Source organism: Styela clava, chromosome 13, assembly GCF_964204865.1.
Source record: "Styela clava chromosome 13, kaStyClav1.hap1.2, whole genome shotgun sequence".
NCBI lineage: Eukaryota > Metazoa > Chordata > Ascidiacea > Stolidobranchia > Styelidae > Styela > Styela clava.
Window position 1 is genome coordinate 19674966 of NC_135262.1, and position 17851 is coordinate 19692816.

The 17851-nt window shown below is 34.6% G+C and overlaps 2 protein-coding genes across 2 annotated transcripts; one reads left to right on the forward strand and one right to left on the reverse strand.

The window, feature by feature from the left end:
* Window positions 1–391: 391 nt before the first annotated feature.
* On the reverse strand, window positions 392–16994 carry LOC144431417 (uncharacterized). Its single transcript, XM_078119528.1, has 10 exons — window positions 16912–16994; window positions 16096–16148; window positions 15848–15888; window positions 14104–14161; window positions 13151–13211; window positions 8107–8159; window positions 7534–7592; window positions 7096–7227; window positions 6579–6627; window positions 392–624 (listed from the first exon to the last, which is right to left on the reverse strand). Exons 1-10 carry the CDS (start codon window positions 16936–16938, stop codon window positions 561–563), a joined length of 597 nt encoding a protein of 198 aa, XP_077975654.1. The 5' UTR covers window positions 16939–16994; the 3' UTR covers window positions 392–560.
* Window positions 10120–11473, forward strand: LOC120332367 (uncharacterized). The gene is made up of 3 exons (XM_039399599.2): window positions 10120–10649; window positions 10860–10937; window positions 11283–11473. Exons 1-3 carry the CDS (start codon window positions 10610–10612, stop codon window positions 11471–11473), a joined length of 309 nt encoding a protein of 102 aa, XP_039255533.2. The 5' UTR covers window positions 10120–10609.
* Window positions 16995–17851: the final 857 nt, after the last annotated feature.

The following is a 17851-nucleotide window of genomic DNA, read 5'->3' on the forward strand; positions in this document are numbered from 1 at the left end:
TATTACCACCCAAAAAACACCGAAAATTGCATAAATTTCAAAAACACTCCCTCGGTCCGCCGCAAATAAAATTCCCATGGTAAACGAAAGCGAGATTTACCGTCGCTTATGTTAATCTCGAAGAAGACTTCTTATCAATAAACTAAAACCCGGAAAAACTAGACCAACAGTTTGCGACCGATTGCTAAATAAAACAGTGGAGTACATCAACGTACCCGCCGCAATCTAGCGAGTTTTGTCGTGGGTACGTATACGTGCCCACCGCACGGAAAGGGTTAATTGATATAAATTCAAATTTTTGGTACTGAATTGGGTGCAGGTGTCAAAGTCAAAAGTTTGAATCTTCCAAGAGTCTGGAGTTGCCATTCAAAACTCATATTTTTGATGAAAGAATCTCAAATAGCTTTATGTTGAACGAGCATTCTCGATAGTCAAATAAAAAGGCTTGTATATGCCAGAGTTTGTGTTTTTATAGACTGGAGTCAAAATATAGACTGCAGTCATTTTCAAATTTTGATTAATAGGAGGTGAAAGTAGAGTCAATTTTCTCGTCCGACTAACTAACCTCTTAATCGTTTTAATTCCTCCAGCTTTCGTATTAATATTGATCTTGGTGACGGATACCTGTGGAGCAAAAGATAACAAGCAGAATGAAATACAAATCATTGTAAAATGGTAAACAAGGGTGATTACTGCAAAGTGGTTTTAATTACCATTAGATAATAATAAGGACCATATAATTTTAACCACCCAAGCGTTAAATATTTCTGCTTTCTTGAAACCTGCAATGTGTGTTCCTAAATTTTTAATCTGAATACTTTTTCAATCCTAAATTTTCTTTTAAACTCGAATAATCGAATTGAATAAATTCCTGTGCCAACATAAGCAAAATATTAAATGTTCCTTCCTCTCGGTACCCATGAGGTACGTATTGTAAACATTTTTACAAACCATATTAGTTACGAATTTTTATGTAATAATGAAACATCTATCTTTTTTGGTGAATCAATAAAATATGCGAAATTGAACCATATTTGGGTTTTCGCTTGACATCAGTTGGGTAAATTATTTAAAAATGATTTGACCCTGAAAGTTGAATATTCACATGTGGATCAGTGTTCACTATTAGCACACTTTTTTGCGAAAAGTGGGAAGCACTTTCGCAACTTTTTTAGGGATTGCGAAATAGCACTTTTTTCCGATTTTAAAGGGCAAAAATTCAAAGTTGACAATTATTTTCGTGTGAGTGCAAATAAGTTGCGTACTAGTACTTTTGTAACCCAATTTTGCATTACATAATGATATTTGCTGGAATTCTAATCTATGTGGTACATACATTTGAGATAAAGCTTTTGCATTAACGGAAAAATTCTTGTTTATAATATGATTATTATACAAGCACACCGATTCCGCTTCTCTCACAAAAACAGTTGGCGCCCTCTTTGAAACCAGATGTCCGAATACAACGCAGTGCGTTTCTTCAAACGAGAGTGGTCATGTGACTGTCAATGACATCGATGAATTGCGACCAAAGTACTCGATTTTCTAGTGCAAATTTGACGGGATTTGGTCCTTCCGTAGTGAATTTATTTATTGGAGCCATTCAGAAAGTTCTGATACCCGATACGGCATTGTTTTTCGTAACGAATGTAAACTTAGGCAAATATTTTTTGAATTAAGAAGAAACTTTTAGCAGCATCTCACAGATTTGCGAAATCACCAAATAGCACGTGCCATTTTGTGATATTTAATATTATCTATTCATTCTCGATAAATCGAACTTAGACCAGAGTCAAAAATTAAATGCAACTATTTCTCAATGATATGCCAGGTTATGATATTATTGCCAAGAATATTTGTGAGTATATCACTGGACAGAAATATTTTGCACCCCTGCTGTTTGCAGAACAACAATTCGCTAAAGTTGATTGATCGAATACACGGGAAGCATTTATTTATCATCTCACTGGCCAACATGTGGCAGAATTGTACGATCATGTTGTCCTCTCTAAATAATAACTTTTTTATTGAATGTTTATATTTTACATCTGTGTATTAATTATATGTTCTTGTTGGGTTTTCATTACATTCATTCAACGTCGGTTTACAGACATCTAATGTATAACTCTCGCAACCAAATATTTTTTGTTCTGTATGCAACCACCTGGATGGTGCACCAAAAAACGAATTTGATTTTATTGAAATTGGAACACACAAATACAGAATTTTACATTTCATACACAACTAACAGATGCCACATGCAGGCGCTCAGCCAGGATTTTTCCAACAGGGGTCTTACGGTAAAATTAAATACCGGTAAGTGCTTTAATCGTACAATTTACAACGACTTAAGACGTCTGTTAAATAAATTCCAGCAGAGTTTCGTGTAGCTCGCCTCCCTCTGTAGTCGTTTGGTGAATATTTGGTATGTGTATTTCAAGAATATACCTGCTTAATCTTTCTATTGCCATTCTATGAGTATTTACCTACACATGATTAGAGACGGGCAAAATCGGATTTTTTCTATGGAGAAATCATTTTAAGAGAAAAGTAAAACTCGTGAGTATCAATGGTGTTACAATTGTTTATATGCACAAAAACATTGATTGAATGTGCATGAAATGTGTGAAACTATTACTCGTGGTAATTCAATGTTAATCTTTTTATTGCCATTCTATGAGTATTTACCTACATGTGATTAGAGACGGACAAAATCAGATTTTTTCTAATGGAATAATTTGAATATTTTTTTTTTAATAGAAACTTACTAAAGACTGAAAACTCTGTAACAAGGCGGAGTTTTAACTGTCTAATTTTGTCACAATTGCGGATTATTTTTTGTCATCGTGACCGTTTCAGTGGCCGACATCTTAATTATTGTTGCACTATATTTTAAAGCACTTTTATCACAATATTTCTCACGCAGCGGCGGACATTGAATTTTTTTTATATTTCAAGCCGAACTATGAGTTCACATCGGCGAGAATATTAAAGACACTATTAAGTAGTAAATTCATAAACATTTTATTTCTATTTCATTCTCATCATCTGGTTCGATAACAGTTTGTAAATTACGGTCCGAGTTTTTAGCGAACAATAATATCATTACTGACCCTGTGATGAAAATATTTATAAAGCTAACAATAGCTGACTTTTTATGATTTTAATTTCTATCGTTTGTGTGGTATTTTCGTATTAAATCATGAATAATAAATAAAACACTTTGCAAAATCGCCATTTCATGAATACTCAGTGTTGCTCTGAATCAAATATACTGATTAAATAAATCGGCAATGATAGCAATTCTACATGGTCAAAATAATATTCCCGCCTGAACTCTCTGGAAATTTCCATAGAATACATTATTCACCTGTCTTACTTTATCTGGTTTGACGTTTCTAAACGTAAAAACGGCTTTGAAGCGCTTGAATTGAACTGATATGCTAGGCGCAGAAAAAAAATCACCACAACTGAAAGATTTCTCATATTTATCATTTCCGTCTGTTAGCGACAGTCGTAGGTGAATTCTTCCTCGTAACTCTTACTTCGAAATTAATGTTAATAAATTTGATCTTGCTTTTTAATGCGTCGTGATTTGAATTAATGAAAATGATTGTGTAGGGAGTTTGAAGAGAAGGTCTTAAATTAGCTTATAACAGTCCTTTTATATGACTATTATTAATTATAAAGTAGGTCAACCTATGGCTCAAAATAGCGGGATGCCGACTTTCATAGCGAATTCGTGTGATCTTTCAAAAAATAAAATAGGATGAATAAACATGACATCAATCCATATCGGTGACCGGGGATGTTATTTAGCACATGCTTTGTACAAATGACCACCTCTCTGACTATGGCCGGTTAAACTAATATCGATTGCTGTGTGTATTAATCGCTGTCTGTTGGATGGAAGGAGTAACGAAAATTTGCGAGGCATTGCTATTCAGGGAAAGGAGTACCGTTCGCAACTGACACGGTTGGTTGATTGCACAAAGTTTTGTTCACGACATGTGAGCTTAGCAGGTGTCCTTTGTTACCGATGAATTCGCTTGTTTTAAACAAAGGTTTAAACCAGTGGTTCTTAAACTTTTTGAGCCGCGCCCCCCTTTGAAAATATTTACAAACTTCGCGCCCTCCCCATTTTTGCTTTGAAAAAATGCTTTTGTGATGGGCAGGTTGCTATTTAATAAGATGGCACTATAAGAGTGTTGGTCTCATATCGTCATTGCTCAGATTGTTTAGGCATAAAACGCTTCGGAGTACAACTTTGCCATTCACTGTCGTATGTATAAAGCCAAATAATGGTTGGTCATCATACATTCTCGTATTTCCCCTCAGTTTGTAATACCTGGTAAAGACAAACTAATTTTTAAGTAAAACTAAACACGCAATGAACCTATGCTTTAATGTATTTTCTGCTTAAACGTTTACATAAGAACTTGAAATTTCAATCAATTGTTTACTTCATCACTATTGAGCGATGCCAAAATTATTTACTGTGTTTTAAAAATAAGCAACAATTACAGACTTCTTGGCTTGCCTAACGTTTCAAACAAAATGGAGAAGTACAAATGAATTTATGTAAATTTAAAAGCAGTTCATTTTTTAATGTGGACGTTTCCTCGGCCCTTGACCACTGAAAAATAAAGTCGCTAAGGGGTTTGCGATTGCATTTTGTTTAAATCTCGATTGTTTTCGTAAGCGTGGCCCGCTATGCCGTAAAAATCTTGATTTTGGTGATTTTTCTCCCTAAATCAGAAATTTCCCTCGACATATTCTTGTGTCGCGAAGACGATTATAATTACTTTTTTTATTTTCGAATAGAACCATGACATCTCTGAGGAAAACGAGTTAGTTTTTATTATATAATCATCAGCGACGAGATGCTAAAGATAGAATAAAGTAGTGAATCTGCAACCAAATATTTCTTTATTGTAAAAGCGAGATTATAAAATACTAAAAATGAAACTGAAAACACCATGAGTTTTGTTTTGGGGTGGACCGCGACAGATTAAAAACACTTTCTTAGACATTGCAAATCTCATGAATTCCTTGTGCCTGCGGCACACCAGTAGTGTTCTAAAACTACCGACTTGAAATAAATTTTACTCCGTGGGATTTTATCGTAGACTAAGGAATTAATCGAGCATTGCGATAAAGCGGAGTAAGAGTTGCAGGGACACCACATAATGGTGACATTGGCAAGAATACAAATCAAAACAAAATGTAATCGGGCACTTTGCCACACATTTTTATGGTTGCGGATTACCGTGGTATTTTGGAGTAGTGGTGCTTTTATTTTATCGACACAATCGCAAGATTTAATTTATCACAATCAAATGAATAAAGCAACCATTTTAAATGAATATTTTATTCAACACGAAAACCATTACATATCCGTTGACAAAGTTGGGTTGGCTCTTATAAGGACTGGCGTAATGTCGAGGACAGACTCAGGATTCGTACCGCGGGGATTTCGAGTCGATGAATATGTATTTTAATTGTACTAAATTAAGTATACTTTCTGGGATATTATACCAGATTTTTCTAATGAAGTCAACGAATTCGCATCAGTGCAATATATATCAAAACGAAATATAATCGGGCAGTTGATCACACTTTGATATGTCCGCGGATTGGCGTGGTATTTTAGATCGGTAATGAGTTTATTTTGACATGAGTCACCGCAACCGCAAGTTACCTTGAACACAAATGAATTAAAATAGAGAGACATTTTGAATTTTTTTAGTTATTACGAGACGGAAAAAATTATTATACCGCGGAAAAGCCGGTATTTTTAATGAACGCGGAGACCGTTTCAGGAGCCGTTACATGTAAATTTCCGATTCCATCTTGTGACCTCTTGCGCCCCCCCTGTGAGCATCTCGCGCCCCCCTAGGGGGGCGCGCCCCCCAGTTTAAGAACCACTGGTTTAAACAAAACTCAGTTAACAGGAAGGCACCTTTTTTCTTAATAATTTTTCTTAATATTAACCGAAGAAGGGCTTTTTTGAGTATCTACTCTGTTTGAAAAGAATTTGAGCAGAAACTAGGGCACCTAACTTGCTGAAATCGGCAAAAGCACTTTCGCACTTTTTTAGAGTTAGAGTTAACACTGATGTGGGTATTTTACGAACTTTAAATAAAAATTTCACCTGTAGTTTTGATATCTGTAGTTGTGGCGGTGTGGCTCATGTTGCTAAGCGTTAGGAATATGCTTGCCACCGCACCTCTGATAATTCTGCATGGATTCGGAGGTTCGGATCCCATGAAGGGATAGTTATGTGTGAGAGGATTGCTAGACCTTTGCCGCCATAGGGTGGTACACGTAAGCGGTGTTCGGTTACGACTTCCTCCACCATCAAGTCCATGCTTCTGAAAAAACAAATAACTAACTTATCCCATACCCGACATGGAATGGTAACCGGACGGGAGACTGTGGGTTCCCATAAGGTTATTAAGCTACCTTATCGGCTTTCCTCTCCTCCGAGATAAAATGTCAATCCTATCATATGAGCTAACGGTCAAAAATATCCTTACTAATGTATAATCGATACTTTGTAGAACCTAAGAACATACCCAAGTATATCGTCTTCGCCAGGTTTGTTTTTATTTGAAGGTGGAATAACTGGAATAAAAAAAGAATGTTAATATATGCAAATTCAGGTTGTTAATGAAAGTTAATTTGTAAAGTTATCATTTGAAAGGCAATTTAATTTTTAGCCAAATAGAATATAAAATCTAAAATTGGTTACAATATTTCTAGCATACTAAGACGTAGAGAAAGTAAGGAGACACTAATATATCATCAAATCCAATGCAGCGGCCATTCCAAAACCCAGGGTATAGGAAATTGTGTTGGCAAGCAGTAAAAAGAATTTTTTTTTTTTTTCAAAAATAGTACCACCATACAAATCGTTGGATATCAGTGGATGCTTGTCTGGGGCCCCTGTTCAGAGCAAAAAGAGTAAACACTAAATGAAAAAAATAATACACGATTTTGTAAGCATGGAGGGATGATTTTACACATGCTTGCACAATACTTGTGAATTGTTCTATTAGCAAAGTATTTTGCCTTGCTATTGAAAATACTTACTTTTTGAATAAACCTGTTTATCTTTGAAAAAGCTGGAGGATGGTGTAAGAGAGAATCGAACTCTCTTCTTCACACAATAAGAGTCGGAAGATCTTCTAGAATCTTCCGACTCACTGTGGATGATGTCTACATCTGAATGAAATGCATAAATATTAGCATATTTAAAACAATCAATTGGTACAGAATTGGGTGCAGGTGTCAAAGTCAAAAGTTTGAATCTTCCAGAGTCTGGAGTTGCAATTCAAAACTCATATATTTTGTGAAAGAATTTCAAATAGCTTTATGTTGAAAATTCTCAATAGTTAAATAAAAAGGCTTGTATATGCCTTATATATTAGTTTTTGTGTTTTTACAGACTGGAGTCAAAATTTCCCTCAACCTGGAGTCATTTTCGAATTTCAGGGGGTGAAAGTAAAGTCATTTAACTGACTAACTAACCTCTTAACTCTTCCCTTTCCTCCAGCTTTCGTTTTAATATTGACCTTGGTGACATAGAGCTGTGAAGCAAAAGATAACAAATAGAATGAAATACAAAATAATGTAAAATGGTGAACAAGGGTGATTACTGCAAAGAAGTTTTAATTACCATTAGATAATAATAAGGACCATATTATATTTTTAACCACCCAAGCTATATATATTTCTGCTTTCTCAAAACCTGCAATGCGTGTTCCTAAATTTTTAATCTAAATACATTTTCAATCTCAAATTTTCTTTTGAACTCGAATAATCGAATTGAATAAATTCCTGTGCCAACATGAGTAGAATATTGAATGTTCCTTCCTCTCAGTACCCTTAGCGGCGTATTGTAAACATTTTTAAATACCATATCAGTTATTAGGAATGTTTATGTAATAATGAAACATCTATCTTTTTTGGTAAATCAATGAAAAAATATGCGATCTTGCACCATATATCGGTTTTGCTAAATTACTTGAAAATGATTATAAAGACCCTGAAAGTTAAATATTCACATGTGGATATTTTACGAACTTTAAGTAAAAATTTCACCTGTACTTTTGCATCCAGTAGTTTAGATTCCTAATCTTTTTCACGTTCTGGTTCTAAAAATCAAACACAAGGGAAATTTAATACAAGCCCACAACTACTAGGTTTACTATTAGGGAAACTTTCTTGAACAAAGTTTCAACAGTAAATACTAAATGTGCTTTTAATACTTTTTCTCATAAATAAATAAATGTTTATACAAACAAAGAAAACAAAAGAATACCTCATCAAAAAACATGAGAAATTTTTTTGGTCAAGCTGAGGGATTTCCAAATTGAATCCAAAAATTTAAACTATCGATTATAAATGATTACCGTAGTTATATTACAATTCTTGATTTTAAGAATACTTTATTTATTCAAAATATTTATATAAAAAATTTAATTTTAGAGCCATTTAATTTTTCAAAACCATAATAACAAAAAACTTGTTGAATCATGTATATTACTTGTTTCTGTCAACTGTCTATCGCTAAACATGGCAATTTTGAGTAAATGTGAATACACTCGGGTAGAGCTCGACCGATAACACTTTTTGACGTTGATACCGATATATCGGCCAGCTAGTGGCCGATAACCGATACTGCTATGCCAATATTGATATAAATCATATTTTGAGCCACAAAATGGGCTTTTATGATGTACCTCATGAGTGTAGTAGTTTCATTTTGATATCTATTATCATTGCAGTAGAACTTTTATTTAACTAACTCAACAAATGTTATTCTGTAACTTTTTCTGCTACTTCAATATCAGTCTAGCTATTTCCAGTAAAAGGATTGTTAATTTGACGATTTTAAATATATCTATGGGCATAGGGCATTAGAAAAATTATAAATTGATATATTTCACAGTGAATCGTGATAATGATAAATTCCTTTGATATTGTGATAGCATATGTGCAGTTACATGTGAAGTTTTTAATAACTTTGTTTCCAGAGACTCTTAATACCTTATTTAGTCAATAATAATGAATTGAGTTTTTTTTTGTAATTCTCAGCAAAATGATAAACAACCATCAATTAGTGCGTTTACATGGCAACGATTATCGTGCCAAAACCGTATTTTGAGCGAGTCGTGTTCATGTAAACACTTTGGTTCGGTGGCCGATCATGACTCAGCGTGTTTGCATCGTGATATTCCAGCACGATTGCACAGGGTAGATTTGCAAACACGATGCTTTCTTCACACGTGCGAACGGGGGCGCGCTGACGGGTTTACTTCAGCGTTTTCTAGGTCGCTTGCTCTGCGCTTCTGTGGACCTAATGCAGTACCGTACCGGTAATGCTTGCAGCGCGACAGCGTTGCAATTGCAAGCGAGTTTGAGCTTTTTGAAGTAATCATCAGTAACGCTAGATAGAATTCTTTACTTGCGAAAAATATGTTAAACTTCTTTCTGAACCAACAACGGCCTGTCCTGCACAATGCAATACCGGTACGGTGCCGTAACTGGATACCGGTATAAAATATTAAGTAAAGTGGCGGAATTCTAGTGCCATAAATGGCTGAAACGTATGTAAGGGTTCAAGTTCCGTGGATTATGAAATTTAGCAAAAGATACAGTCAGACAGTAGGATGTTTTATCTGTAAAATCAAGTAGCCTAAGCAGAACTGATACGAGTCAGGGAATAGTACGAGACAAGAATAGGGCTATGGGCAGCCAGGGCAGGGATGTGTGGAGCTTTTCAACCACAGCTAGCAAAGCGAACGATGTACGTGCCCTACGTTCTAATTTGGAATGTAGGGCATGTTAGTCTATATATATATATATATACTGATATATTCATAGGCTACATCAAAAATACAGTACCGGTATCTGACCGGTACTGTTCTTGATTTTGAAAATTTACCAACTGTAATTTATTGACATAATAAATTCCATTCATAGCAAACCGTTATTTGGTTTACTGATTTATATTTATCGCAGAAAAGTAGTAGTGCAGTTTATGTTCATGAGTGAGATGGAGTCTATGTCAAATCTGAAAGTTAAGTGGGAAGACAACGAGGTTAAAACAAAGCTTGGCATTGTTCGAGAAATGAATCTGGTTGCTCTGCTTGACCAAGAGGAGTCTAGATCAGAAGTTTTGTACAAAGAAGTTGAGAAACAGTTGACAGCGAAGGGATACAAGAAAAGGTTTGGAAGCACAATCGTTATGTTATACAGAATACAGTTTCAGTTCTGCGATTCATATATTTTAGTAATTTCTGAAAAGTTATTTCTACTTAATTTTTAGACATTTGCAATTGAATTTTGTTGAAATAATATTAGATACGAACTATGTTAAATTCTTGACTAGCAGTATGTTTTCAATTGGCTGGTTACTAAAGCTAGATGTTTTTTCAATTGTAGTTTCCAACAAATACACTATAAAGTGAAGGCCTTATGGTCTACTTTCAACAAGATAGTACGTCTGCATTCTGTTGGTGGGGCGGCTCACATAACATGTGATTATTATGATGAGCTTGATGAAATCTTCAGCCACCACCCAGATGTTGATTATACAAATATGGGAGTGGATCCCTCAATCACAAACGCTGTATCACTAGGTAACAATTTTTCTTTGATGTTTTTGAGGCTATGAGCCAGAGGCTATGGTTCAGCATATGATTAAGCCGTCCTATGAGTAATATACTACTATGAGGGCTACTATGAGAATCCTATTCTGTTATCACCCTAATAATGTCATTTTAGCACAAAAATTTATTATTATGGGAAATTGTCGACTGTCTTTTCAAAATTGTTTTGCTTATGCTTAGATGTTGAAGGAGATGCAGCTTCAACTACAGAGACATCTTTTGATACTTCATCCAATCATGAAGAGAATCCAGAATCTGGTTTGTGTCTATATAAATATTTGGTATACCGGTATATTATATGTCTCAACCAAAACATCATGCTACCTAATTGAGAGATGTACTGATGCATTGATATCGGCCAATATTTCGGTATCGGCTAAATAAAGAATGATATTTTGATATTGGAACAAAATCTTGCGCACGTAACTCAATGTATAAGTTTGGTATCTGTATCGGCATTTTTAGTTGGTATCGGCGACAAAAGTGGTATTCTTACATCCCTTTCAATTTGAGATAAGTCTTATTTAATTATATTTCTATAAAAGTTTAACTAGGAATTGGGCATTTTCTAGTTAAGTGAAAGTCTCTTATGCCACTGTGCAGGAAAAAGACCTTCAGTTGACTTTAAAATCCTTTTCGAGAAACAAAGGGAGTGGGAAGAAAAAATGATGCACGAGCAAATGGAAGCCCATGCGCAATTGATGAGAGAGACTGTGCAACAAATGGGGACGATACTCTTTGCACGTGTGTCTCAGCTTTCAAAAAAACGAGGTAAAAGCTTATGTTTCGCTTAGGCGTATATATATAAGGAAATTCCCTTAAAAAAATTTACTCCCTCCCTCCCTTTATAATATAAATAGATTTTCTCCACCAGAAAGCTTAATGAAGGGAAGGTATTGCACATCAACATAATGGAATGACTGCAGGGGGACAATTTGAATAAATTTCTGCAGATAGACTAGAACGGTTGTGCAAAGCCTCTGCACGCCCATTTTTGAACTCTTTAATATGGTTTATAATCTGTATATAAATGAGCATCATGGTAGAATAGATAAAGTCAGTGACCAAAGCAATAATCCCAGATTGCTTGGGAAATGTTGCTGTAGTGTAGTAAAGCGTTGAAAATCGCCCAGCATTTGTAGTTGATATGTACTGATATTTCGGAATATGTCAGATAAAATATATGAAGAACTAGCAGGATATTTGCGAAATTTGTATCTTTGCTCTGTTTCGTATGAATGAGAAACTTATAAACACGTACAAGATAGTTAACTTGTAAAATTAAAAACATTTTGCAAAAAATGAATTTAAAAGCAGCCGTGAAAGATGAAACTGGCAACTGTTTTCAACTCCAAGTACGATGCCAACAATTTTAAACCGGATCGAAATTCAATGGTGTCCATGTAAACACGAGACATATTTTGGCGTTCGATTGTCCGAAATACGATGTGGAAACGTTTTTTGATAAAACGATTATCATGACCATGTAAACGTAGTAAATGTAGATAAAACTGTTACCCCAGAAATTCAAAATTGAATTTGGGGAGGTCACAAATTCGGAACTGACATTGCTTTGAGCTACATGTACCATGTTTCTGTGATTACTACCACACCAGCTTCAAATCGATTTTATTTATAGGGCGTTTAATGCTGATATTAAATTTGCCTTTTTCTCACTGTGTACTCTCTCAAAAACATCACTTTATAAAACGCATTGTTACTCCAAATAATAACTTTTCAGTTATGATCATGCATGAAAAGGCTAATCATGAGACACCGGAAATTAGGAGAGACACCTTTTTAACGCAAAATGAAAGCGAGAGAAATAATGGGAAACCAATTACGCAGGGGCGGGAGCCGTTGTAGCACGCAGCCCGGCACTTGCTGAGTATGATCGATGTGATATATTGGCAAACACGCAATATCGGCCCGATATATTGGTTGGCCGATATATCGGTCGAGCTCTACACTTGGGACATTCAGGTTTTTTGAAAGAGGAAGGTGTCAGGAATAGGGCTTGGCGCAATATTCTTATAACAGATAGCGAATATATGACATTTTACTATTCGAATGTCCGGTACCAGGCGACCTGCACCTTTTTGAATTTCAATGTAATTCGCGCATCTCTAATTCCCTCGTGAATTGCACAAGAATTTACCCACGGTGCTCAATAACAGACAAATTAAAAAAAAATTTGTATTTTTGCTATGATGTTTCTGCTTTCTCTCTGCACCTGATGCATCATTTCAATTCCCCATTTTGAAAAAGGCACACAAACACCGTTCTGCAAATTTTTTTCAATTCCGGCTGGTGGCATGTTATTAGCCATTTCATGCATGACCGGAATATAAAATTCTAACAAAAATTAATTAGTAAAATGATGTAAGCATATTAAGTCGTCAGAATCTGAGGTATATAAATGGCATAGATTTGAAACTGAGAAGTAAAGTATTTTTAAAAGCTTGTATTACCGTAATTTCCGGCGAATGAGTCCGTTTGTGGGCCATCTTTTTATCCATTGTAATTGTATTTCTAAAACAAAAATTTTAATTATAGATCACCTCAAACAATAATAACTTCAAGAAGATTGAATGAGACTTTATGCATAGACTCTCTACTTCAGCTATATCAGTGGCCAGGTAGGCAGGCAGTCAACATCATATGTTAAAATATTAGTAAAAATACAAAAAGCTCTGGTACTTCAAAAACTCTAATAGCTTCGTACCAATCAGTGAGTGCTTGTGCAAAACCTTGTTTGAAGCAAAAGCCACAGAAAATGCTGTATAAAAAATTGTGAGGAAAATAAACCTAGAAAACAATGCTTCGATCAGAAAAATGTTCACACAGACCCAAATACATCAATTCTAGCTTCGGATTTAGGTTAAAAGCAAATCAACTCACTAATTTTTGATTGAACGATAATATAATTTTAACCAGAAAAGCATGTTTTATCTTTGTTCCAGCTGGAAATGTACAAATTCAAATTTGCAACGCTGAACAAATTTCAAAATTTTTAGATTGCAATTTGAAAGAACTCGAAACTTAGACTATGGGCCTCGCTCTATTAAACATTAACAATCACTGATCTCCAACTATTAAAATCTAGCTTCTGTTTCTTTTTTTAATTCAGCGCTTGTGTTGCAATTTACATATATAGAGTTCAAATCACCCTGGATCGAATGAATTAGGAAAGCAATGCTGAACCAGAAAGGTGGAAGTCTGTTCAAGAATAGTAGTTCCTTACATATTGGTAGATATCAAAGGATACTTGTACAAAGCCTTTTTCGGGAAGAAAGGAAAACAGAAATCTAAAAAAATGGTATGGTACAGTATTCTACTGTATTATATGAAACTCTGATCTGAACTCAACACAGTGATCTTTGCATAAACATGTGTAACTCTCAACTAAGAAAACATATCATACTTGATTTCAGCAAAGATGTTTCCTGTTGGAGCCGCTTTTTTTGCTGACTTCGTTGCACCTATCAAGTCAAAAAAATGTGATGAGCTTTTATGGGATTCTGATCTAAAATTCCCAAGTCTTAAGTCTACACACAGATTGTATTTTTGTATGATAGGGTAACTTAGAAAATTTAAATTTACAGTATTATAAAAAAATGATTCATATTATGTCTTTACTTTGGTGGACTATCAGTGTATGAGTAGAATTAATAAGTACTGGGTTTTGAAAATGGTCCATAATGTCTTTAACAGCTGATGCCAATGTGAACACACGGGTATACCAGAAATATAAGACTTTAATGTTCGCCGACCCGCAAGAATTAATACCTCCAAAATGGAGAAAGTGTGGGATTAGAGATTACCAATTTTGGGGTGTCGCAATAAAATTGATCGCAGTGATAAAAACACATAGCCTCCATGGTGAATTTAACAAGTAAAAACCGCTCTGTTGCCGAAAAAACGCTCTTCATGTTTCTTTAAATTTCCGAAGTGATTATCGACCTCCGACATTCTAGACCTCGGTTGTGTATGAAAAAAAATGTTCGTGGATATTCGGTATTCATAAAAAATATTCGAAGTATTTTATTCAAAAAAATATTCGATCGGCCCACTCCTAACTACTACCCATATATTTTTATCAAGCCCCCACATACCATAGGATTCATAATGACGTTCAGGTATTCCTGCAGGCCAAAATTTGAAAGTATACCAAGTGGGTGTTATCAACAACAAGGACAAAGGTCCTAACATGTCAGCCGTGCTTAAGATGTTCTCTATTTTAAAATCGGAATTTTATTAGGACCAAAGTCAAACTGGATAGGGGAGAGATACGTTAATGATTTAGACATAAAAGCAATACAACACGAGGTAATAAAGAGCCTTACTCACCACTAGGGCAATATTATTGCCCTTTACTAAATCTGTCTCTATTGTACCAAAAATACTTCCATTTCGATATTTGAATAACGTATATGCAGTTACATTTAAAATACTGCTGAGTGCTGATATTTTGCATAACTATGTTTCCAGAGTTATAAATGGAGTAGGCCTATGGAAATCACATGTCTCCCCAAAAACTGAGTGTTGAAAGCTGAAAATTGCAGACTCTCAATACCTTATTTACTCAATTCTAATAGATCCAGTTTTAATAGGGCAGTTGTAGCCTGTATGTACTATTTTAATCCTATTATCATTAGTCTTAATTCTTGAGATTTTTGTGTAATTTTGGTCAAAATATGAAATAACCATTAATATGAAAAAAAATGTTAACCAAAGATTTTCAAAATTGTAGCTAGTTTGATGATGACATTATTATTTGATGAATTTATTGTTACTGTACACAGCCATCAAAATGCAAGAGTGCAGTTATTTGTCTTGTTACTGGATGATAAATACTAAGTATGGCCATCATAAAATCCCCACAATGCGTGCTTCAGCTGTGAGTGAGCAGCACCATGTTGCTATGGATACTGACTTGACATGTTCTAATTAATTCTATTTATAAAACTATCGTTTTCTGTGGATACTAAATTGCCCTTTTCCCTTGTACTCTCTCAAAACAGATATTGCAAATAATAACTTCAGGTGCCGGAAAAACTTCAGGTGCCGCTGCTTGCCTAATAAAAAACACTGTACAAAACAAAGGGTGGTCGTGAGGATATTTTCTCTTTATTTAAAGTTTTTCTTTTTATAATAGTAAAACATACCTGGTGATTGCACAATTTTTGCTTTTTCCATTATCTTTTGCCTAAAAAGAATACAAATTTGCAATGGAACTTGAAAATGGAAATGTATTCAAACATTCAAAGATTGTTCATCGATATTTCAAAATGGGTAACTGTTTCTTCTTGGGAAAATGCAAGAGTGATTTGTCCTGACACACTCTTCTTATATTACCTGGAAAAATTTGTCTCATCATTCCAAGGAAAGTAATCTATTTATCTAATCAATTTACCTTCTCACTCTACTTCTCTTCTCCTCCTCCCTCCTCGTTCTCCTCTCTTTAAACTGAAAAAGTTTAATATTTTAATAACATTCAAAAATACAGACATTTTTGCGATTCTGGGTGCAGATAATTTATTTTGTCTATTGCCTTGAAAATGAAAACGGTTAAACAACATCCCGGTGTCTAAAATGCATGAAAATATTATAATCAATCATTTTCAATATAGTCACTTCTTTATTTCGCACAGAACCCAAAAACCACTGAACTATGATTTTGAAATAGATTTTTGAAAATAAGGTTGTGAGTCAATGTTTTGAACAGAACTGAAAAGTCACAATATTACCATTTTTAAAATTTGTAATGTTATCTAATATAAATTTAATATTTATCAGTTTATCCAGTCAAAATTTGGTTATCTTGAAGTTCAGAAGTTAGCTCGGGTCAGAATCTTGGAATTTTAATTCTTTTTTTTGCTTAATCTGGGCAAGCCATCTGACAGCCGAATTTTAATTCTTTTTTTTGCTTAATCTGGGCAAGCCATCTGACAGCCATAGTCTGATAGGGCCTAGTTGTTTTACTGAAAGCAGGAATTCAGATGAACTGGATGAAAACTTCTAATTTTGAATTTGAATATTAAAGATTTAGAAGATTAAAATATTCGGAACACATAACTGCATAAGGACTCCTGGGGCAAAACTATTTTCTTATAGCCTACAATCAAAAAATATATAATGAAAACAAATAGCTGAATAGTGTATTGTTTTTAAATTTAGCTTTTTAATTTAGCTCTTTAATAATTTATTTACATATACATGCTGTACATACCTCTTCAACAATTCTTACTCCTCCCATATTAAAATCACCTTAGTATAATAGCTGAATAATGTGAATATAGTACCGTAGTAGATAGTCTATGACTGTATGATAAAAAAGTACATACAAAATTAACAATACAATAACTTTCACAGAACTTGTCAACTACACAAATTCAAACCGGCAGTGGTGAAAAACTTTCGAAAATATAAGAGAACCCAAGGATATTGGCACCATAGATTTAACGTTATACGTAATTACTGAATTATACGCTATACCGGTACCTAAATTTCAGAAATACAAATAAAATTGACAGTCCCGGTAACGAGCTAACGTTAAATGTCCATCGCCGTGGCGTTAATGCACACAGTACTGGTAACAGCTAACGTACCGGTAGCCCTATGTATGTACTGATGTACCACGGTACGGTACACGTGGTACGTAGGCGATATAAACTTAAAAGTCACCTTCAGGGTAGACACGAACGGACACGGGTCAAAAGTCACTATATTACATTCATTGATTACATTATCAAAATTAATTTTATGATTTTGACCGTAAATGCGTTGACACTGATCGCAGGACTAAGCAAGCGGAGGTGGTACTTTTTCACAATAGTGAAACCGAGCTGCTAGTATTTATTACCATAATGGCTAATCAAGCTTCTTTTCCGTTTTTTTTTCTTTTTTAAGAGTAGTCTATATCAACATTGCATGCATTTCGAGCAATGTTGTAAATTTTTTGAGTATGAGTTTCTCCACCAATGTCCTGTTAACAGTTAACACCATGAACTTGATTTTCACAGCTGGGTTTCATTAAGAAGAACTGGACAATACTTCGGTGTTTGCTTGATGCTATTTTTATGTCAAATTTCGCTATTTTATACTGACAAATTACAGAACGCGCGGGCTTCCTATCCGTTTAAAATTTAGAAAGAAAAGTAATATTTGCT